Source organism: Microcebus murinus, chromosome 1 (assembly GCF_040939455.1).
Source record: "Microcebus murinus isolate Inina chromosome 1, M.murinus_Inina_mat1.0, whole genome shotgun sequence".
Taxonomy (NCBI): Eukaryota; Metazoa; Chordata; class Mammalia; order Primates; family Cheirogaleidae; genus Microcebus; species Microcebus murinus.
In genome coordinates, this window is record NC_134104.1 from 29,351,863 (window position 1) to 29,377,051 (window position 25,189).

Genomic DNA, 25,189 nt, shown 5'->3' on the forward strand with positions numbered 1-25,189 from the left:
TCTATTTAAATATGAATACAATAAATACTACCCAATTTAACTTAGTACTTAGAATTAAAGTTCTGTAAATATTAAATATCAGAATAAGGTAAATATTCTGCCTGAAACAGTTTTATGAGATTAGTATTAAGAGATTTTACTGTCGATGGCCAGAATAAATCACATTAACATTTGAGCCACATCTTCTAAGAAAGTCCAAATTTTCATCTTTATAAATCACAGCAATTTGTAGACAGAAAAAGATGTCATAATAAATATGCTATAAAATATATACTATGGTACATATTACATAGAAATAGTATATGCATGATATTTGAATTACTATACTAAATATTTAAACATATTAAATGTCACTCAAGGGAATAGCACATAATTAAATTCATTAAAATATATAGGCTAGCAAATTAAATTTTTCATTAAATATATCTGAATGGTTTTTAAAATCTTTCTTATGGCAAATATTGTTTTCCAGATTTATTGGGGATATTATTTTCACCTGCCCTAGAAGACTATTAGCTCCTTGTTACTGAATACATTGTTATATTTATCTTTTTGCTGCCTCTTCTTCTAGCATAACACTTACATGTGCTATGGGCACACAAATGTTGGTGCAATTAATTGATACACACATATGCATACATAGGTAATACTTGCCTAGAAAATGTTTATGCAAGCAGCTTTAAATAGTGCTATAAAAAGATTAAGCAACATTAATGGTAACAGGCCAATCACATATTCCCCATTCTGCTAGTAGGAGATAAAATACAACAAAAAGAAAGCACTAATGAGTTAGGATGGTGACTTACTAAGCGTGTAATTAATGTTATTAAGAAACATTGCAGTTGCATATTAAAATTCTGTTAACTAAGCAACCCTTCAGCATCAGTACATTTGTTCCTTGGTTGCAAGTTTTTTCTTTCTTTCTTTTTTCTGATTGGCATCTTCATGCAATCTTTCTCTAAAAAATGAGATAATGGGATGTGATCAGCCTTTGTGGTTTAGCTGGAGTGCTGACATGACAGTTCTGGCAAGTTGACAGGTTAAGTGAGTGAAAATGGATGTCTTGTCTCACCATATACTTGAAGAGCCATTTTTAAGCTATAGTTTTACCTTCTTAACTCCCACACTTAGAACCTCTTCTCCAGATATGAAAAGTACAGTTTTCCCAATTTAGGAATTTAGGACTTTGAAACGAGTTTTTTTTTTTTTTTTTTTTGTTTTTTTTTTTACCACACTTTAAACTATTCTCCCTTTCTTGGTCAAAAATGAGATCATTTCTTTAGGAATAATGTAGATATCGCCTTATTTAATAATCACTTGGTTTTTAAGTTAATAGTGTATCCCTCACAAAGTAAGTCCTCTGAAGAAAATAAAATTTTATTGTTTTATTCCCAGTATTATAGCAAGAAAGGAGAGTAGAAAAGCAAACCTACCTACTGGTAAAGGACAAAATCATATTGGAAATGAGATTCAGAAGTTCAGAATTTGTTTAAAATTCTGAAAGATTTTTCTAGGGAGCTCTCAATTTATAACTATGTATAATTCAAGAGTTCTATGAAACGTGAATGTGGAATCTCACAATGATTTCCTCTAGTTACATGATTTCTTGTACTTACCTATAATTGAAAGGAAATCTATTTTTAGTAATCTGAAATGTTATAAAGTTAAAATTGTCTGTAAAAATGTCCAACTTAGTTGCATTATGAGTAAACTATTACATTTATTGCAAGGTAGAAATATTTAATACCATTACTAGATTAGACTGGACTTGCTAAAGCCAGTAAAGACCATTTACATGAAAAAAGACATACTTCCACTAACATAATCCTTCACTTTAACAAGCCCACTAAAGGAGCAGACCCCCCTAGATTGCAAAAGGCTAAAAAGAAGCTTGGTGTGGGTAATGGTGCATTGGGGCAGGCTGAGAAACTCACCTCTCAAACATTATACCTGTGTGTTTTTCCATCTGTGAGGAACAACCTCCACCCTTCCTTCCTTACCAACTTAATCTAAAGGAACAAATCAAATTCTCTTTCTTTCTCTGTCTCTCTCCCCACTCCCTTCATTCCTCTCTTCCTTTCCCTTCTTCTCTTTCCCTTCCTTGTCCTTTTCTTCCACTTACTATCTTTTTCTCTCCCTCTACTTCTTCCTTTCTCTCTCTTTGATTTCTCTGTCAAAGGTTTAATAAGTTACTCTTGTTTTGCCTATACTTTTTTGGGTGTGTGTCAACTTACCACAATAAATTCCGTACCTTTGACCTTCCTTTGCATTACTTTTGTTACTATACTTGGCAATTTAGGTTACTTCTATTATTTTTTATAGTCACATTACATAATAATTGGCTAACTGCATTGACTATTTTAGTTATCAAATTTTGAATAACTGAGAGCTATTTTGGAAGTTTCAGATATTATAAAAACCCTCCAAAATTAGTCTTCCTACAATCAACAAATCCCATTAAGTGGTTTAAAAATATATAGAGTAATAGCTGCATAAAAGCAACATGCCTTTATTCATATGAGGAATGAATACAATTTGTATGTACATGTGAGACCTCTAATGAGTCACGTATTAAGTCTTAATAGATGAAGAATCTAAGGATTGATTCATTGTAATAATTATGTTCTCTTTAACTATTTACTTTTTCATATTTCTGAAAGCACTAACCAGTTAGTACTTTTTGTTGTTCATTAAACATTAAAGCAGCATATTAATATATGTATATATTTGATTATTATTGAAAGAAAAGCTATAGATATTTATATTCTACTATGGAATAAGTATATTTAATATTAGCTACAAATAAGTTACTGTCTGGGAAAGAAAACATATCACTGATCTAGAAGATTCATTGCCATGAACTCAATAATAAAAACAGTTATTTGGAAAGGTAGATTGGTTCGGTTTCCTTCAAACGATTATCTGATTAACTGAAAATGTGTCATGTAATTTAGCAATTTGATCATTTACATTCTTTGAAAATAGTGACAATGAGTAAAATGTGATTAAATGGTCTTTATAAAAGTGATTATTTTAAATCCTATATGCCTACTTTATGTTTTCCATTATAAATACATTGCTTCATCTGAGATGAATTATGTGTTAATAAGCTTCAAATCAATTATTTTGTGACATTATATATGCATTTCCAATATTATTAACAGAAATTCTTTCAAAATCAAGTGAAATGTTAATAGTAACAATTAAAAAGAATTAAATAAGTTGAAGAAACAGCATTTATCAATTAGAAGTCAACCTGTTCTGATTATAAATTGAGTAAACATTCAGTTCTTACTCCTGGTTTATATTGCATTGTAATGAAATGACTTCTCACTCTCTGTTTCATGTAGTAGTTGCAAGCTTATTAACTAATTTTTTGCAGGAAGCTCTAGGACTGACTGTTATACAATGTCTATATTTGTCTACAGTGTTTTTCATTACACTGGGATGATGGCTACTCATTTATATTCTTTAGGTCATAAATTTTTGACTTGATGTAGGGATAATCTCTATGGAAGACATGTCAGAATTGGTTGATTTTTTTTCCCCAAAGATCATATTGTCTTTGACTTCCTCTATCCAATTTACCATGATAGTGAGTCACTGTCACTGGCGGGAAAGTGAAACACTCCTCAGATATAATGAGATGACAAAAACATTGAGTATTTGCTTTACAGCAAGATTTTTTTTTTTAAATTTAGTATTCAAAAGCATTCATTCAGTGTTCCTTCACTATTTGGGGCTTTTCTAGGCCAAGTAAAGGCACCATTGAAATGCTAAATGGTAGACAGCTCTCAATGCCAGTAAAAGCTAGCAACTGAACTATGGAAGCAAGAGGCATAGGAAGGGGAAAAAATAAAGAAACAAGGTAATATAAGCAAGGACAAGTACCTTAAATGGGAAAGAACACAAGACAAGTACAAGGTCAGAGAGTGTTCAGGTTAATTGCTGTTGGCAAGGTGGACCAAAGGATAATAGATATCAGGATGGGTTAATCACAAGAACAAGCAAATACATATGCGAGTGATTGAAAATAGACTGGTCTCCTGAAATGCTGAAGCTAGTTTGGGGGCAAATGAGTGTCAAGACAGAAAATTCTTGGGCCAGCTTACGGAAGCCAAAATGCTACACTGAGAAGAATAATTCTCAGGCATTACAATGACAAGCATTGTAGGTTTCATTGCAATGCAATGAGAAGCACTGTAGGTTTTTGAGTGAAGAGTGACTTGAAGAAAGCATACTTAAGAAAATTTATACTTATAGTCAGAAGAGCAAGAATTATGTTACTTTAATAATAAAATCAATTATTTGGGAAAAACGTAATGTTATGATTTTTCAAATCTTATAAAAATTTTGCTTTTCTGTTCGATATTAGTCATGATACATTTTCAGTTAATCAGATAATGGTTTGAAGGAAACCAATCCAATCTAGCAGCTCAGCGGAGTTTAAGAGGTACAATTACGGCATTGGAATAAACCAGAAGTCAAATCTGTCCTATGATCTAATTCTTTAAGAAATCTGTGTACCCTTCATAAGATTCAGTTTACTGGTCTTTACATCATAATGGTAGTAAGTTAAAACATAAGACTTTTAAAATATTAAATAGGATAATGTCTGCGGATGGTTTAACACAATCCCTGACACTTAATCAGCATTCAATTAATGTTAATTATTGTTGTATTAAACAGTTTGTGGCTAAGTAAATCTTTAACTCAAGCAAATGATGGAAGAGAAATATGCTTATAGAATATATTAGTATTTAACAAACAAATATATTAAATAGAAAAAATTTTCTACTTTTTCACAAAGTTTGAAATGTTTATTATTACAGAATAAAATGTTCATTCAGGCATAAAATTATACTCAGAGAAAGAGAGCAGCTGAGTGTGCCTATAACCACCCTGTCTCACATATTAATGTACCTAACTGTTGCATGACTATCTCCATGTTAATGCCTGCCATAGAAAGTCATATTTTCCTGTTGAAACAACTCTGAACATGATGTGATTAACCTTTAGGTTCCCCCGTCCCCTCATCTCAAAGCCCACCTCATGCATGGCCCGTGCTTCCTACTCATGTTCAGCCATCTGATTTCCATATCACCCACTCGCTCTCACCAGAAAACATTAGCATAACAGAGCTGCAGCGTGACTTTGATTGAAGCCAGCTTAGGCTGAATGTAGTATCAAAGCATAATTTAGAAGAAATCAAATCTAATTTACTGTGCATTGTATTTAAATTCTCAAAACACAGTTTCAAGTAAACTGTCCCAGACCTCTAATCTTAATTGACCTTGTTATAGTTGGGTCTACTTCTCTGGAAATCATGCAACCTACTTTTCTTACAGAGCTATTGTTTTTCTAACTTGTAAGTGTTGATTAAACACTGAATTGTGCTACTCCGCTTCATCTCATTTCTTGTTATAGCTGAAGCAATAAGGTATAATCACTTGACTGATTAAGCAAGTAGGTTATTACAACATAGTTACAAAAGATTTGTCTAATGCTTTCAGGTTTTAGAGAGAAAATAAATATGTATTTTATAGTCTTCTTCTTAGAAACATATAGGAGAATTGCCATTTCTATAACTGATATGTTCTTCTGGAGTTTATAACTCAATCTCTTTAATTCACATTGGGTTTAAATGTGTGTTTTGAATTGTCATCTGAGGACCTAATTGTGTGGGTTTTTTTTTTATGTTTAATGAGAGCCATTACAGAAAATTCATTTTATATGTAGCACACTTTGTGCTATTTTGCTATGTTGATAAAATGCTACCTCTGTCTACTCCCTCCCATTGGTGCCATCAGCCAAATATAGATTTTTCAAACCATTTTCACTGCCACCTGGCAGAAATACTGAAACTGTGGAGAGTTAAAAGAATTATTGATGCAGTTTTTCATTTAAAACCTCAAAAATAAATTTCTTTAGCTGATATTTCTTCAGAGAAGATTGCAATAAAGATCTTAGGCAAAGAAAGAGAGTCTACAAAAGTAAGAGTGATTGATGCAACTCGTTTTGTTGGCCCAACTTCAGGGTCTAATAGGAAATGATGTTCATTTTCAGAGACATGAATACTCTTTAAATTTTTTGCTTTGTTAAACATTTCAACATTGTTAGTTTCTTTTTTAATTTTAAAAATGAGAAGATTCCACTTTTAGCAAGATCAATGTGGCTTAACTTCTGGTAACAATAAGCTATTGGATACCTTAGAAATACAGCATATTTATAATAACTTGAAATAAAAGTACAATGTAAGTAAACATCACAGGAAAAGATATTTCATAGGATGAATAACACAGATGCTAGTTGATTCTTGTTAGTGGTCTTTAAAGAAATTCAGTATTGAGTAAAAGTTCAAGAAATTATTTCCTGACCTTTTTAGATTATATTATCAGTGGTAAACATTATGTTGTGATCTTGCAGAATTTCTTTGTCCTTCAAGACTTCTGATGAAATGTTCTCTTTAGGTGCTACTGTGAATAGTAATTCTCCGCTGGATTTTCTTTCCCAACTTGTTGAGGTTTTCCAGCCCTGTGTTTTTGTCCTTTCTTCAATCATCATCTACATTGCTTTCAGAGTATTCTTTCCAAAACACAAATCCGATTATATTTTTCTTGCAAAAACATCTTCATGGCTTTCAGGACAAACTTTTAAATGCTTACCACATAGATTATCTGGCTCTACCTAAATCATCTCTGTTTCCTAGATTTCTTTTATTCTCAAAATCTTTTACACTCTCCTAAAAATCCAGTTTCATGCATCTCTGCATTTTGTGTTGCGTTTCTCTGTCCCAAATGACCTTACTCCTCTTCATCTTTTCAACTCTTGTCCTTCAAAACACAGCTCAAGTATAGCCATCTCCTGGCATCTTTCCTCTTTTTTTTCTCACTACATGCTCTAATCTGGTTCTGTTCCACTCTTTTTCTTCCAATGCCTTCTGCAGTTTTCTATTATTATGCAAAAATTGAATAACAGTATTTATTTATTTATATATTTACTTGGAAGTCTCTACCATAGGGCAAGAACAATTATTTTTTTAATTGGCTTCCCATTCCCTGTACCAAGCAGAATGTCTCATAGTTTGCAGTCCATCGATACATTTTGAATGAATAAATCATATCTTTTCAGAAGAATGGATGCATGTATGTGGTCATTTGCCAGTACTTATTTGGGTAACTATATTTGAGCAGCTGTCTTAAAATTGTACAACCTGGATGCCAAAAGGAACTTGCAAAATTATTCCCCTACAAATAAACAGTTTCAAAAGTTTGAAAATCAAATTCATGGAAGTCTGTAGTTATATCTAAAGTGGAGATGATATTTTAACAGAAAGTTATAGATGATTAGGTAAAATAATGTGCCTAAAACTATAAAATGTTTATATTTTATTGCTTTCATTTGCTATTTCATTTGATGATTTCAGTCAATTATTTCAATCATGTGTGTTCTCAGCTATTTCATTTTAAAAATTATATAAAAAAGAACAGCATATCTAGGATACTAAGGTTTTACTAACTAGTTATATGATTCAATTTAAATTCTTTCTCACCCAAAGCAATACAAATTAATAAACTAAATATGTGAATTTATGAAAGAATGTTAAAGAACTGATTTTGACTGAATTGGATTTCAAATTTTTGATAATGAAATACATACTAAATTACTTAATATTTCTCACTTAGCAAGTGTCCATATTGGCATTATCTCGTTTCTTTCATAGAATTGCAAATAAGTAAAGAACTATACACTCATCCTTAACTTTTTCAGAACATATATAATATTTCTAGAATATTACAGATGACAGAAACTAACCTTAAGTCTTTTTTTTTGGTACAAATACCTGGTGGTTGCACATGTATACTGAAAAATGGGCATTGCAGTGTTTTAGGAGTTTTTCCTAAAGTAATTTTGTAACATTGATTTAAACTATCATTCTTATTAGAAAACATGGAAGAAAAATCAATGCAATTGCTGATTCAGTAGAATTGTGTAGAAATAACAGGAAGATTGTAAGAAGCAAGTAATTTCCTGAAAACACAAGGCAACATAAACCACAGTATGTTCAAATAGATTAATAAATCTAGGTACTCTATACTGTTAGAATGAATCTTCTGTTATCTATAGTTATAGAAGATAATTTCACTTTGTAGATTTATCCCTTCTGTCCCTGGGGTATGTGTTGGATGTGTTGAATTAGGAGGCAGCATATTAGAATAACAAAAAATAAGTCAGTACAAATCCCAGTGAAGTTTTTGAAAAAAAATGCTGTTGCTTCTTCTATGCTAGCATTCTTGTAAGGATGAGTAATTGGTTATATGTTTGAGGCTACTCTATATTTATTCCATTCTTGGACCTGCACTTCCTTTGTCCTGAAGGACTGCAAGAATTCCCTGTGAAGACCTTTACCAGATATTGCTTATTGTTAGCATTCTTTACGGTTCCACCATGCACTAAATATTAGAGTGGATTTTAAAATGTTTTATTGGTCTTAGTTTTCTAGCATTTGCAACTAAAGTAGAGATAGATGATTAGAAAATTCATGAAATAAATAGGGTGTTTTCTCTTTAACAAAACAGAATTGTGATGTAAAGACAATGCTTTTGTGAGAGCTTCCAGTTACACTGTCTATTGTCTTTTATTCTCTTCTCTGTCATTATCATTAGGCCTCAATTTAAGTTTGGCATTTCTTAGGATTTTTACCCTCCATCCCTTTCTTTTCTTTAGGAGTTACTTGCATCTTGATCTCATTAACTTCACCTACACCACTTGTTTTGATCTCCCAAGCAGACTCCCTACTTTGTTGACTAAGCACTCCCCCCACATAATCCATACCACATTTGTTAGAGGGTTAAAGCTCCCAACACTTCTACTTTGCATCTGCCACTTCTTAGCGTGGGCCATGGGCCAGTCAAACAAATGCTAACCTGTTATTTGCAGCCACTCCCCAGTGCTAGCATCACCACCTGAGCTCTACCTCAGATCATCAGGCACTAGGTTCTCATAAGGAAGATGCAACCGAGATCCCTCGCATGCACAGTTTACAGTAGGGTTTGTGCTCCTGTGAGAATCTAATGCTGCCACTGATCCGACAGGAGGCAAAGCTCAGGCAATGAAGTGAGTGATGGGGAACAGCTGTAAATACAGGTGAAGGTTCTCTTGCTTCACTTCTGCTATGGGGTCCTATTCCTAACAGGGTGTAGAGAGGTACTGGTCCGCGGTCCAGGGGTTGGGGACCACAACCTTACACAACATCTTGTAATTATTATATGAACAATCAGTACTCGCCAATAGATTGATTTTTAGAGGTAGGAGATGGTTGAGTAAGAGAGTGATTTCTTTCTATCATTATTGAAACAGCAGAACCAAATTTGGAAGCCATATTTTTCCTTAAAAAATGTTAAAAATCATAAACAATTTAATTTCCTTTGCAAGTATATATAGGTCACAAGATTATAGTATACAACATTTAAAACATGTCTACTAATAATTTTTCTTTTTTCCTCACATTGGTAGAATAGAATGTCTTTCTCTTTGTGTTTTGAAAAATGTGTAAAGGTAATTTGAAAACTGTCGCCTTTCTCTGGCACTGAGCAATCTAACTAGTACCAGATTTTCTCCTTGATATCTTCTTCTTTATCGATGGTTGATATTTACACACTTTCTTTCCTTTTAATTTATAGCTCCTCCACAGTTTGTGGTTAGGCCAAGAGATCAGATTGTTGCTCAAGGTCGAACGGTGACATTCCCCTGCGAAACTAAAGGAAATCCACAGCCAGCTGTTTTTTGGCAGAAGGAAGGCAGCCAGGTGAGTGTGAGGGTTGACTGCTTTTCTGAAATTTTGAACTTCCCTTGTCTCTGGTGCTCTTCAAAGCTTACCTTGTCTCTCTCATTATCAGTGTTGAATATATTTTATTTCTTAATAAAAACACAAATTCTAAAGTAAGTGGGAATCAGATATTCTAGTACAGCATTCATTTGTTAGTATTAATTTTAAAAATTCTGTACCTTACCTAGACTAGATACAAAGCAGTGTAACAAGATTATCTTAAAAATTACAACCAAAACCTCTGTAGCTACTTAAAATCTCTGATGATAAAGATGATCATTTTATTTCCTTGTATTGAGTTATGTGGTATGGTAAAGTGAGTTAGTACATACAAAGTGCTTAGAACAGTCCCTGTCACATGGAAAACATGCAAAAAATATTCCTGTTATTCATTGACCTATAATCTCATTTCAATCCTCTCCTTCAGATAGACAGCATAAATGACTTTTGTTATGATTATTTTAAGTATACTTCCATTTATGATTAGAACAAATATTTTCCCCCTTCCTTCCTTCTGGATTAGTTCATAGCGGGGTTAGACAGGAAATAATACATGATATGCTAGAAGGAACTAATACCTGCCTTAACTTTGCTGTACCCTTGTTTGTCCTCTCCAGGGCCCTCTCTGGGTAGCATGACCTCTCAGGGTGTCTGAGAAAAGTTAGCTGAGTATCTTATTTTCTTGTTTAGAAATTGGTCCAAACTTGAACAACTCCTGAGCTTCTAGATTCAGAGGCAATGAGTGAAATTTCCCACTTAAATTAGATCAAAAATTGTGGCTTATGCCTAAGGATTTATCTGTGCCTTCCAAAGAGACTAGAGATATTTTTGTTCTAGACTTTCTAAAGCTATCCATGACAAGGCATATAGTTCTCAGGAAGAGATACAATGGTTGTCTTCCTTACCACATTCTGTTATTTGTCCACGTTTCAAAAGAATTTCCTTTAGAATAATGGAAATCTTCACTAAAAGTTTCAGGAAATCTGAAAGCTTTGTCAGAGATGGGAAATGTTTTAAGCTACATTTAAAGAACGTGTTAATTGGAACGCATGTATGTTTACCTGGCTAGAGAGGCCTTAGAAGTTCTGTTCATTTGTCATCTCTAATTGTCGTGGGTAGATTCTGATACATTCTTGTACCACCCCAAGCTAGTAATTTTAATAGCTCAGTGTGGATGAACAAATGTCTTCTCTTCCTTTCCTCTTCTCCTTGTTGTAGTCCGCTCCCTTGTGACATGTAGAATGTTAGGGTAGTAATAGGGCAATAAGAATAGGTGATAGTCATTGCCTTATCCCACATCAGAATTGGTCCAGGCCTTAACTCCCAAATCTTATTTATCATTCAGTAACTATAAAAAAGATTTATACTCATTGGGTTTCTTGACTTGTCACTTAAAAATTACTTTCATATGAAATCATACCAACTCTAAAGTGAATGTAATGTGACATAGTTAAACAGACAAATGCATACACACTACACACACACTGAAAAAAATAAGAAAATTTAAAACTATTTCCTCTTATAAATTGCACAATCTCTGTAGTGCTATTTTACTTTACTGGAGCTCTTTTTATTTATCTAAAATTTGAGGGTAGTATATTTTACTTCACACTAGTTTTGAAGATTAAATGATTAGGTTAGTTTATATGTAAAAGTGCTTTATACATTATAAAGTCAAACAAGATTTTATGTTACTGATAGTAAATATAATGGTGTTGAAAATTTTATTATTGCAAATTTACATTTTAGATCCATGCACTGGATGAAATCTCATCATAATTTGTCTTGTTATTATACATAGAAGACTGTACCATGTGTAAATCACATCCTCTAATATAGCTCCAAATTGAATATAAGATATTGCATAAAATGTATATTAGCCCTGTAGTCCAAAAATAAAATAGTATTTAAATAAACTATGTTTTTTTAAATGATTTTGAAACAAATAATGATTAAATAGCATGCAAGTATTCCTTTTCTGTTATTTGACCACATGGCTGTAATTACAGAGATATTAATGTTAAAGTTTATTCAAAATTTCCAGTTAAGTACTTTGATTTTATGGTAATCTTATGTATAGTTTTCTTTTCTCCATCTATGTCCCTCCCATTGTTGGGGGTGAGGGTAAGAGAAAGAGAGAATGAAAACAAGATAGAAGTGCTTGAGCAAATTATGAATTTTCAAATCATGAATTGGAATATTAAGAAAAATAAATTGGTCTTACTGTCTCCAGTATGCAATTTTTACAGTGATCCATGACTATCCATCAGTAGAAATAGTTAAGAGCCTGGACTTAATGGTTCATATTCCTCAATATGTGCTGATAATGACAATTAGCACTAATAGGATATCCAGACACTTCAAGGCAAGAAGTGTGTAGAGTTCCTGATTTTTGCTTGTAATCCATTTTCTTTTGCCCATGTCATACAAGCAGGGAATAAAGATGATGGGTTAACCTCCATCAAATGCCATTTTCCATGTCAACGAATCATTTAGAAGGTGGACTGATATTACATTGTAGAGGAAGTGATCCCAGAGAGAATAAAGCCCATCTGATGCATTAGTGCTATGTAAATTAGTATTCTAATGGCTAATTGTAGGAAAGTGCACACTTTGAGTTATTGTATCATTTTCAAGTGGCTTTAAAATTTAAACCCTTGTCTTTTAGATGGTTTATTTTAGTAATACATTTGGATTCTACAGGAGAATCAGCTTGTTCTCAAATTATGTGTCATGTGCGTGAAAATGTCCAGCCTTATTTAGTACTACAAATTTTATAAGAGGTCAATAGCATATTGAAATTATATTCCTGACATGCTAGCAAACATCACTCCTTTTAGAAGGAGTTTAATAACATGGTAATGTTTATGTAAAGTGGGCTTATAGTGTCACACTTGAATCTAATAAAGTGGACATCCATCATGTTGCAATAAAGAGAAGAGCTTCTAATTAAAGTAGGACATCATTTGCAGGATTAAAGTCATTTAGCGTAATTGAAAAGTGTTAATACCCTATTTTATCCTCTTCCATTGGTATTACTTCAAGGGTAAAAAACATTTTAAGGTGAAAATGTGTCTTGTGCCTTTAATTGAATGTTATTACCTCCTGATTGCAACGTATTGAAACTGTTTAATTACAAACTTGGAAAATTAATTACTATATCAAGAAACAGATCCCAGAGGGTTATAATGTTCTTTTTTTGTAAGTAAATACAACATAAAAATATGATATGTTCTTATTTATAATCTAACTTGGAAACATACCTCAATATGATTTATTATACCCAAATGTTTTTTCTTAATTGAATAACAGTAAAGCAACATAGTTCATCCAAATTAATGTTACTGCTTTCGTGTGAGAACTTTTGAAAGTTGTGATTGGGATATATTTATTTAATATTAAACATAGAGTAAACTATAATAATTTTTTAAAAGGAAATACTATCATGAAATTCTTTAAGGCAACATGCACATTTTCGGAAACATTCTACATCCCCTTTTTATTTCTAACAATTTGCTTAATCTTGCTTACATAGTAGCATTTGTTCATAGCTCCTTTCAAAGCTGTTACGACCTTTGAAAACCTTATAGAAGAAGTAGGTTCAGTTTTCTTGAATACCTTTAAGAGAAATTCAATTGACTTGTCAATATTCAAAATGATCAGAAGCAATTATAGGCTTGCATTCTTTTTATACTGTTCAATTTATAAAGCACATTCACAGCTAATATTACAGGTCAGATTCTCACAATGTTTTAGGAGTTGAATTAGATGCATTATTCTGCCCATTTTACAGATGAGAAAACCATGTTTCAAAGATATTAGTACCTAGCAGAAAATCAGGAGAGAATAAATGATAGAGATAAAGAGCCACACTTTTTGAGAATATGGATAATTGTTCCTTCAACTAGAGCATGCTGACTTCTTAGAGCATGTTATTTTCACGTGATTTTCAAAAAGTTTCCCAGTGAAACCCATTGTGTGTCACTTAAACATTTCTGTACCATATATTTTTAAATCTATGTATTTTATTTTTCCTATCATATTCTTATAATTGTAGTAGTTATTAAAATAATCATTGTTCCAAGTGAGAAAAGAATATTGATGAGATTGTGTTTGCTTCCACAGAACCTACTTTTCCCAAACCAACCCCAGCAGCCCAACAGTAGATACTCAGTGTCACCAACTGGAGACCTCACGATTACCAACATTCAGCGTTCGGACGCGGGTTACTACATCTGCCAGGCCTTAACGGTGGCTGGAAGCATTTTAGCAAAAGCTCAACTGGAAGTTACTGATGGTGCGCTATTATTATAGATTTGTCTTGTGAAAATAATGATTTTTATTTCAAGATACACATTAACCATGCGGAGTTTTCTGGTTTTTCAAATCATTTAGATAAATGCCTATCTTCTAAGTTTGGATTTAGATTAAAGTAAGATTTCTTAATAGTTTCTAATTCTCCCTGATTTAATACCACTTATTTTCCCAAAGAACATCAGAGGCAATTTATTTAATTTTCTTATGTAATGATGGGCCTGGAGCTGGGACTCATGGCTGTAATCCTAGCACTTTGGGAGGCCAAAGCTGGAGGATCACTTGAGGCTAGGAGTTCAAGAACAGCCTGGACAACATAGTGAGACCTTGTTACTATAAAAACAGAAAAAAATAGCTGGCGTGGTGGCAAACATCATAGTTCCCACTACTTGGGAGGTTGATGCAAGGGATCACTTGAGCCCAGGAGTTTGAGGTTGCAATGAGCTATGATGATGCCACTGTACTCTAGCTGGGGCAACAGAGCAAGACCCGGTTTAAAAAATTAATAATAATGATGTCTTATTTTAAAGAAATGGCATCACACTTACTGCATATAGATATACAATCTGTATATTTTAATGTAATCTTACACTGACATGATTGCTTTTAATAGACACTAATAATTTTATTTTACTCTAAGAGAAGATATCACTTTTAGTACCATCAGTGAAACGAGATGAGTGTTTGGTTAGCTTATCACATCAGGATATTCCTATGACTTTAATTATACATGCACTAAGTATTAAATTAAATAATTTCCAAAGTACTGATGAGTGCTAAAATTATTATGCTTATGTCTACATATATACTTTACATCTTAAGTGAGGCACCTACATTGTGAGAGGTTTAGTTTTTGTCTATTTTTTTTCCCAAATGCTGGCTTCTGAGATGTAAGACCTATAGTCTGTGGCCTCTCTGATTCTTTTTTTTGTCTGCTGGTGAAATTTGACGTGCTTTCTTACAATTCGAATTTACATGTAGATTAAAAGGTCGTTTAAAATGAATAGAAAGGCAATATTTTAAAAAATCTGTCCAAGGTATGATCTGATTCAGTGACATGTCAGGAATGGGAATAAATAGGAAAAACACTGGCTGCCGGGACATTGAGTCATTAATGGCTGCACCTGCTGATGCTGCAGAGATTTACTGTCGTGGAACTGAAAGGAGAAGTCAGGTTCAAGGGTAGCAGTGATAAAAAAAATTCTCTCTTAGATGAGCAAGACCTTTAATTCTTCATACATCCATATTTCTTTAAAAGAATAAATGATAATTATTTATCATTTTGAAGATCTTGTATTTTCTACTATCAGTAAAAATGTCCAGATATATATACTTGAAAAATAAGATATTCTGGACAAAGCCTAAGCTTTATTTTGTATTACTATAAAACATTCCAAACTTAAGATATCTGTTATAATCTAGCTTTTTATAGAATTTTATGAAACACTAACTCTAAAATGTTTCTAAATCAAAAAAATATGTTATTGAAAAGGCAAGTGACATTTGTAAAAAAAAAACAAAAGTGATAAAACAGCCCAGTTGATATGACTGAAATGGTTCATGAAACAGGTGGATATTCAGAATTATGTCTGATGAAATAAAAAGGAAAACCTTGGAGAACTTATGTTAGTTGATGGTATCTCACAAAACAGACATTATTCTAGCTTTGTTTCTGAGATCAAAATTTAAAAAATGATAACCAAGCTTAAATTTTATGCTAACCAACCATTTTGTTACAATTGGCTTGAATATTAATTCCTACATTGATTTTTACTTAAATAAGCAACCAAAAAGTCAAGATCCTTTTGCAGAAACATTGAATGGAGATTATAGAGTTGTTAGTTTTGACAGTAAAGGAATCAAACTATAAGAACTAAATATTAAGGTTATTAAGTATGAAATGTCTGATTTCCTTAAGTACTAAGTTTGACGGCTGATATTTCACTTTGATGCTTCTTGTTTTGTTTTTATCGTAAAGATACATCCTTAGCCTTTCAAATGCATGGTTTGGTTTGTAATTATCTTTCAAAAAAATTTTAGAGCAATTTTTGTGAAACCATGGATAAGTCAAAAACTCATGTTATTTTTAAATATGAGTTCCATCATGGAACCAGTGCAGCTCAGACAGCTCGAAATATCAACGAAGTGTTGGGAAGGATGTGAATAATGAATGCATTATAGATTGATGGTTTGAGAAGTTCCATTCTGGTGATTTTAATACATTGACTGCCACACTAGAAAAAAATTTTTTTTCCATTGGGGCCACAGTGTTTTATTACATAAATAGAACAAGCATTTTGAAAACAAAATGATCCTTTCTAATTTAATGGAAAATTTGATTTTTATTGTTTTCTCTGTGTGTGTTACATGCAACTTGAAAAATAGTTCATGTGGCTTCCAAGGTAAGACACATGTGAGTTACATATGCTTCTTGAGGCCCAAGGCTCAAAACTAGAGTCAGCTAAATACAACTCACATGGCAGTTAATGTGTTAATCTTGAAAATGAGTTCCATGTGTGATCTGAAACCAAGGTAGATAATGATGAGCTGAAAGTTGTAGTGGAAGCAAATCCATCTCATGAATTACCAGCAAGGTCTGACATTACTATTCCAACAATATTGAACCTTTTAAAACAAATTGGCAAAGTAAAGAAGCTGGGTAGATGGGTATAGCATGAATTAAATAAGCATCAGAAGAGAAATCATCTTGAAGCTTGCCTTTTGTTGTTGTCACGACATAAAGGTGAACCATTTGTAAATTGTATTGTTACATGGGATGAAAATGGATTCTTTTTGACAATTGCAAATGTTCAGCACAATGGTTGGATAAAGATGAAGCACTGAAACACAGTCCAAACCTGAATATTCATCAAAAAAAGCTAATAATGTCTTTTTTGGTGGTTCAGTGTTGGTATTATCCACTACAGCTTCATGAAACCTGCTCAATCGATTACAGTTACAGTAGATGTCTACTGCAAGCAGTTGAATGAAATGATGAGGATGCTTGCAATTAAGCAGCCAAGATTGGTCAATAGAAATAGACCAATTCTCCTGAAAAACAATATTTGACCACCTGTTGCACAATGCTGCTTAAAACTATAGCAGCTGGAGTTGGAAACTCTCTGTCATCCACTGTATTCACCAGACCTTGCACCAGCTGACTACCACTTCTTCCAGGCTTTGGACCACTTCTTGCAAGGAAAGATATTCAATTCTCAACAAGCTGTGGAAAATGCCCTTTGTAATTTCATGGCCGCTTGTTCTTCAGGGTGCATTGCTGCTGGCATAAACAAGCTACCGTTAAGATGACACAACTGTGTCCAAAGATGTGGAAACAACCGAAGTGCCCATCAATACATGAGTGGATTAATAAAATGTATACCATGGGATACTATTCAGTTTTAAGAAACAATGGTGATCTAGCACCTCTTGTATTTTCCTGGATAGAGCTGGAACCCATTCTACTAAGTGAAGTATCCCATGAATGGAAAAATGAGCACCACATGTACTCACCAGCAAATTGGTTTCACTGATCAACACTAAGTGGACATATAAGAATAACATTTACAGGGTGTTGGGCGGGGGGTGGGGGTAGGGGATACATAATGAGTGCGATGCACACCAACTGGGTGATGGACATGCTTGAAGCTCTGACTCGAAGGGTAAGGGGGACAAGGGCAATATATGTAATAACATTTGTACCCCCATAATATGCTGAAATAAAATATATATATATATAAATGACATAACTGTTGATAGTTTAGGTGTATATTTTGATTAATTGTATTGCTTTTTGTTTGAGATATAATAAACTACACTTTTGATTTAAAATGAAACCTTTCATATTTAATGACACACACACATATATACACACACATATTGTAAATAACTGTCTCTAAATATTACATTGCCACATATTGCCTGATGACTTAGCTTCTATTCATAATTTTGATTTTTCAGATTGGTTATTGACAATATGTGAAATATTATTTTCATTTTGAACATATATATTGTAGTATGATATAGGACATCAGAGCCAATTGCAATTCCATTGTAGAATGAGAACATATGTTCATAGAAACAAATAATCAGAGGCATACCTTGTTTTATTGCATTTAGCTTTATTGTGCTTTTCAGATAACCACGTTTTTGTGAAAACTTGAACGTTTGTGGCAACCCTGTGTAAGGAAATTTATCAGTGCCATTTTTCCAACAGCATGTGCTCATTTCAGGTCTCTATGTTACATTTTGGTCATTCTCATAATACTTCCAGCTATTTAATGATCATTTTATTTGTTATGGTGACCTGTGATCAATGATTTTTAATGTTACCACTGAAATTGTTTTGGGGTGCCCCAAACTACACCTATATAAGACAGTGAACTTAATCAGTAAACGTTGTGTGTTCTGACTTCTCCACTGATTGGCCCTTCCCCCATCTCTCTCTCTCTCTTTGGGCACCCCTATTTCCTTAGACACAACAATATTGAATTTAGGCCAATTAATAACCTAATGATGACCCCTAAGTGTTCAAGTATGACTCTCACTTTAAATCTTAAGCTAGAATTGACTGAGCTTAGTGAGGAAGGCACCTGAAAAGCTGAAATAGGCCAAAAGCTAGGCCCCTTGTGCCAAGCAGTTAGCCAAGTTGTGAATACAAAGGAATGGTCTTTGAAGAAAGTTAAAAGTGCTACTCCAGTGAAAACATAAATGATAAGAAAGTGAAACAGATTTAGTGCTGATATGGAGAAAGTTTTAATGGTCTGGATAGGAGATCAACTAGTCACAACAGTCCTTTAAGCCAAAGCCTCAGCCAGAATATGGCCTAACTCTTTTCAATTCTGTGAAGGCTGAGAGAGGTGAGGTAGCTGCAGAAGAAATGTTTGAAGCTAACAAAGGTTAGCTCATAAGGTTTAAGGAAAGGGGCCATCTTCATACATAAAAGGGTAAGGTAAGACATCAAGGTCTGGTATAGGAACTGCAGCAATTTATCCAGAAGATCTAGCTAAGACCATTGATGAGGGTGGCTGCACTAAATAACAGATTTTCAATGTAGGCAAAGCAGCCTTATTTTGGAAGAAGACTCCATCAATGACTTTCATAGCTAAAGAGAAGTCAGTGCCTGGCTTCAAAGTTTCAAAAGTCAGGGATGACTCTCTTGTTAGATAGAGGTGACTTTAAGTTGAAGCCAATGCTCATTTATCATTCTAAAAATTCTAGGGCTCTTCACAATTGTGCTAAATCTACTCTGCCTGTGCTCTATAAATGGAACAACAATGCCTAAATGACAGCATAACTGTTTATAGCATGGTTTACTGAATATTTCAAGTCCACTGTTAAGACCTATTGCTCAGAAGAAAAGATTTATTTCAAAATATTGCTGCTCCTTGACAATGCACCTTATCACCCAAGAGCTCTAATGGAGATGTACAAAGAAATTAATGTTTTCATACCTCTTAACCCAACATCCATCTGCAACCCATGGATCAAGGAATAATTTTGACTTTCAAGTATTATTATTTAAAAAATACATTTTATAAGGCTAAAGCTGCCATAGATAGTGATTCCCCTGATAAATCTGGGAAAAGTAAATTGAAAACCATCTGGAATGGATTCACCATTCTAGATACTATTAAGAATGTTCATGATTCACGAGAAGAGGTCAAAAATCAACATTAACAAGAGTTTGGAAGAAGTTGATTCCAACCCTCATGGATGACTTTGTAGGGCTCAAAACTTCAAAGGAGAAAGTAACTATGTATGTAGTAGAAAAAGGAAAAGGACTAGAATTAGAATTGGAGCCTCAAGATCCGACTAAATTGTTGCAATCTTATGATAAAACCTTGGATGGATGGAAAAGTTGCTTCTTATGGGTGAGCAAAGAGAGTGGTTTCTTGAGATAGAATGTGCTCCTGGTGAAGATGTCATGAATGTTGAAAGGACAGTAAAACATTTAGAATATTACATAAACTTAGTTGATAAAGCAGCAACGATGTTGAAAGAAGTTCTGTGTGTAAAATACTATCAAACAGCACTGCTTGCTACAGAGAAATCTTTTGTGAAAGAAGTGTCAATTGATGTGGTAAGCTTTACAGTTGTCTTGTTTTAAGAAATTATCACAGTCACAACAACCTTCAGCCACACTGCCCTGATCAGTCGGCAGCCATCAACATCAAGACAAGAACTGACATCAGCAAAAAAATTAGAACTTGGTGAAGGCTTACATTATCATTATCATTTTTTGGCAATAAAATACTTGCAAATTAAGGTATGTACATTGTTTTTTTAGACATGATGCTATTGTACATTAATAGATCACAACATAGTATAAACATAAGTTTTATATGCTCTGGGAACCCCCAAAATTTGTATCACTCATTTTTTTTCAATATTTGCTTTATTTTAATGGTCTTGAACCAAACCTGAAATATCTTCAAAATATACCTGAATTCCATCTATATCAATGTTTCTATTGTTACATTTTTGTACTTGGACTCATTTTCTAAAAATATTTTTAATTCAAGTGTTCATATAAAATGAAATTGCTAATGGTAATGAAAGATGGTATACTGTGTGATAATTTTACTGATGATATATTACACTAAGATGTTCCAATATACATGAGTTTCAAAATATTTCTTTAAAAGACATTTTTATTATTACATTGCCACTGTTCTTTCTTTTTCTCTTCTTCTTTATTGCTTAGAAAATTAGAAAATCATAATGAGATTACTATGAGTGGAACAAACAGAATCTAAAAAGACTGGAGAGATGAAATGTATTTTTATCTTATATTGACAATAAATGCCACATCATGATCTTATATAAATGGTTTATTGAGGATTTATAATGCATAGTTAGAGAACACCATGAAGTTGTTCACAGATCGCTGGAATTCCTAAATGTTCATTTAACCTTTGACATTAATGTCATAGGAACCTGTGGTCATCTTTTACTCATAACATCCTTGAAACTGAAAATTCCTACTGGCCAGGAGATTTACAATTACTTTATTGATCAAATTCATTCAAAAGGTGATGAGCTATTCATTTAGGTAGCAAAAAAACTAAAACAAAAACAAAAACAATGAATTAGATGACCTTTGGCTGCATCTAATGATTTCAGGGATATGACAATAAAGGCAGGTTATAAGAAGTTACCTGAATTCTACACAGGTATATTTAATCTCAAGCAAAAGCATAGCATCATTTAAAATTTAATATATACATTCTCCTCTGGTAATACAGACTCAGACTCACTTTCCGACTGAATTGAAAAATTATTCATAATGTTTTGTGCATTTACCTATTTTTGACCCATGAGCCATAAAGTTTGAATTTCTATTTGCCCAATCAGTCAGAATAGTTATAATATTGCAATCCCCAATTCTCCTAAGATTATTTTATTTCTAAAATGACATATTTGATGAAGAAAACCATTGAAATAAATGCTTCTAATTTTTGTTTGTAAACAATAAATAATTTTTTACTGTTTTCCTTAGGTTTTTGTCACTGATGTAGTATGATTAGGTTAATTGAAGTCCACAGTATTTTGATATGTAAGGGGCCTATTTCATAAATTCTAATTTTAACAAAATTGGCTGGCTTTTTCGTGATAGGTTTTGAAAGGCCTACTTAATTTAATGTTTTCTTCCTGAAAATTGTAAGCTCTAGTAATAAAGATGATGCATATAGATTGGGAAATAGATAGTAAAACAAGCTGGTATTTATAAAAGCTGGTGGTCAAAAGAGATTTGAGCATTAAGCAAATGGTTTTTTTATTATGTACAATGTAATACAAGATGACCTTTTTGATCAAAGACTATTTCTTTCACAGTTGCTTCCCAATTAGAATCCACCATTATTTTTTTCCCTGTGGAAGTCACGTATGCCTTTATGTGTTTATATTATATATAATATGTTTTGTATATTACATATAAATATATATGATAAAAAGTATATTTTAGATCAGAAACCAAAGTCTATGCTGTCTATGCTGAAGTTTATGGAACTTTCTCTCAAGAAAGCAAAGCCTTCCTTGGACCTGGATATAACCATTTGATTATAAAGTGATCTTGGAATGAATTCTAAATGAAATCTTAACTCCAATTAAATCCCTATGTCACTTAGCCATTTAAATAATGGTCATATGGTATATATGTAAACATTGATTTTGCATGAATACTCTGTTATACTATAAATATAGTTTACCTAGATTGCTTTTGTTGCTTAATTATAAGCACTAATTAAATCAAATCATGCAACTGATATGACTGTAATTTGGAGACGCAGTGTCACAATTTTGGAAGTAAATTATTTATAATCTAATATTTTAGTATCAGTAGACATTTTGACCTATGTAAATATAGCACATAACTGGTGCCATGATGGATAAAATTATGTACTATGCATATATTCATAATAAATGCAACAGTAAAAATTGACTACCCGTATGATGCTGTGCAGGATTTCTTAAATATGAATATGAGAAATAAATTGAATATTTTATGAATGACTGCCATAAGCTATCTGTATTTTCATTTTCATTTTAATATGACTAAGCCTATCAATACAATTAAAAACTAAATTCTAAAATGTCAGAATTTATCCCAACATCATTTTAAATATAACTAATGCAAAGTAAATTATCAACAATAGTATGGCTTTAGTGTATATGGATATATGAATAGTATGTATAGATAACAAATATATGATAGATTTAATATATCCAGAATAAGTTATAAGTATTGCTTTGGAGTTTTAACCTTACTTTCCATGACAATATATTAAGACTACTGGATTTCACAGAAGTTAAAATATTCTGAAAAGATCTTTATTTTTCAGTTTTGACAGATAGACCTCCACCCATAATTCTACAAGGACCAGCCAATCAAACACTAGCAGTAGATGGTACAGCGTTACTAAAATGCAAAGCTACTGGTGATCCTCTTCCTGTAATTAGCTGGTTAAAAGAGGGATTTACTTTTCTGGGTAGAGATCCGAGAGCAACTATACAAGAGCAAGGAACACTGCAGATTAAGAATTTAAGGGTAAGTACCATTTGACTTGTACTTGAGTCATCATCTCAATATAAGTACTGCTCTAGGGAAAAACTGTGTGGTGAACTTAAAATCCTACATCCCAGCACAATTGCTATACATTTTAAAATAATTTTTGTTACTTCTTGTTTTAAAAATGATAAGCCAGAAGTAGAGGGAAGGTCTTTGTTTTGCTGCTACTCATAAATTCATAACAGACCTTGAAACTTTTATTCCTGTATCCCATCATGTATATATGCAGTGAAACTAGAAATCTTAAACACATAAAGCTAGTAATAATAAGATACTTAAAATAATTTGAAGGTAAAAAAAAAAAAATAATTTGAAGGTGATGATTTACTCTTATTAGCAAAGGAAGATTGTGGGAAATGTAGATAAAATGGCTTGGCCAAACAGTTGAGTGGAAAAAATAAAGATATGAGACTAAGTACATAGGAAGCAGATTTGGCTAGTTGGTGGAAAACCTTGTATTTTAGAGTAAGTTGCTGTGCAGTTTAGATTTAAACCCATGGAGAAGAACAAGCCATTGGCAGTTTATAAAATGAAGTTTGCATGACAAAGAATGACCATTTCTAGCAACTTAGCAATTCAGACCTGCTTTAGGAGCAACTCAAAATAAAATATGAAGTTATCAATATTATATGAGTTACCTATTATATATAAAAATATTAGTATAACCATAGAGGCTTAAATCAACACATATTTATTGTATCACAGTTTCTGTGAGTTAAGAGCCTGGGCATAACTTAGCCGGGTCTTCTGCTTGAAGGTTTCATAAAGATGCATTTGAGTATTGATTAGGGTTGTGGTCTCATCTGAAGATTGACTGAGGGTAGATTTGCTTCTAATCGGCATTATTGTTGGTATCATTTAGTTCCTTGTGGCTACTCAACTAACAACTTCAGCTTCTTGCTGACTGTTGACTGGAGGCTACCTTTAGTCCTTTGCCATGTGTATCTTCCCAATATGATTACTTGTTTCATCCAAGTTAGCAAGGAAAAGAGTTTTCCAGTAAGATGGGCATTACAACCTACATAACAAATCACAAACATGACATTGTGAGACTCTTGTGATATTCTATTAGCTAGAATCAAATCAATAGGTCCCACCCACACTCCAGGTGAAGGGTCACACAAAGTGTAAATACCGGAAGGTTGTTATCATGGAGGCCACCTGTCCTCTATCAGTATATTCAATGGATTCAACAATGTAAATTCTTCTGCTCATCCTCCATGTAGCACATGTTATGCTAAAGCTAGAGAGTATATTATAGTGATCACAGATTGCAGATGAAAACCAGAACTAACATAGCTGATGTAACAATGCATGAAGAAAAATCGACTGAACATGATTTGGTGGAGGAACAATTTAGTAGAATCTGTTGTCCAGGTAGAAATTGGGAGCCAAGATAGAACAAAACAAAACAAAACAAAACAATGTTGTAGAATTTTCCATTCTGAAGCCAAGAAAGAAGGTAAAAATTTTTCACTACATATATTTTGAAATGGTTATAATTTGGAGGATTCTTTTCTTATGATGGGAACATATTTACAATTGCATGTTTATCTGGTTGTTCATTATTATACCATACAGATTTATATGACAAAGGGAAGAAGGACTCTATTTTTGCTGCATGCACAAAAACACATACATGAATAAATTTTAACTTATTAATATAATTTATATATAATTAACTTTAATTTTGAGACATAGGCATTAATTATTGCTCTAGAAATAATCTTGCCAAGTTCAGTTAAAAGTAAATTAATACAGATATATTTAGCTTGTTTTTATTGATTATAAATCATTAACCTTCTTTGAACAAAATGGAAGTTATTAAAAAATTAATGCTAACTCTCTTTGTGTAAACACTTTAACCTCTATCTTTGGGCCAAAGGCAGACTTGGGCCATGGAGGTTAATGCATTTTCACTGTATCACTGAATTAAAATGTATGCTTGAGTAGTCAAGATTTCTAGTAGTGTTTGA

At 32.8% G+C, this 25,189-nt stretch overlaps 1 protein-coding gene across 16 annotated transcripts in view; it reads left to right on the top strand.

Moving 5' to 3' along the window:
• ROBO2 (roundabout guidance receptor 2) overlaps positions 1–25,189 on the top strand; it is a 1,246,890-nt gene that overhangs the window by 1,122,247 nt on the left and 99,454 nt on the right. For all 16 annotated transcript variants that reach the window (XM_076000825.1, XM_076000828.1, XM_076000830.1 and 13 more), the window contains 3 exons: positions 9,684–9,808; positions 13,955–14,126; positions 22,987–23,192. In XM_076000825.1, the coding sequence (XP_075856940.1) occupies positions 9,684–9,808; positions 13,955–14,126; positions 22,987–23,192 (503 nt within the window). The remainder of the gene's footprint in view (positions 1–9,683; positions 9,809–13,954; positions 14,127–22,986; positions 23,193–25,189) is intronic.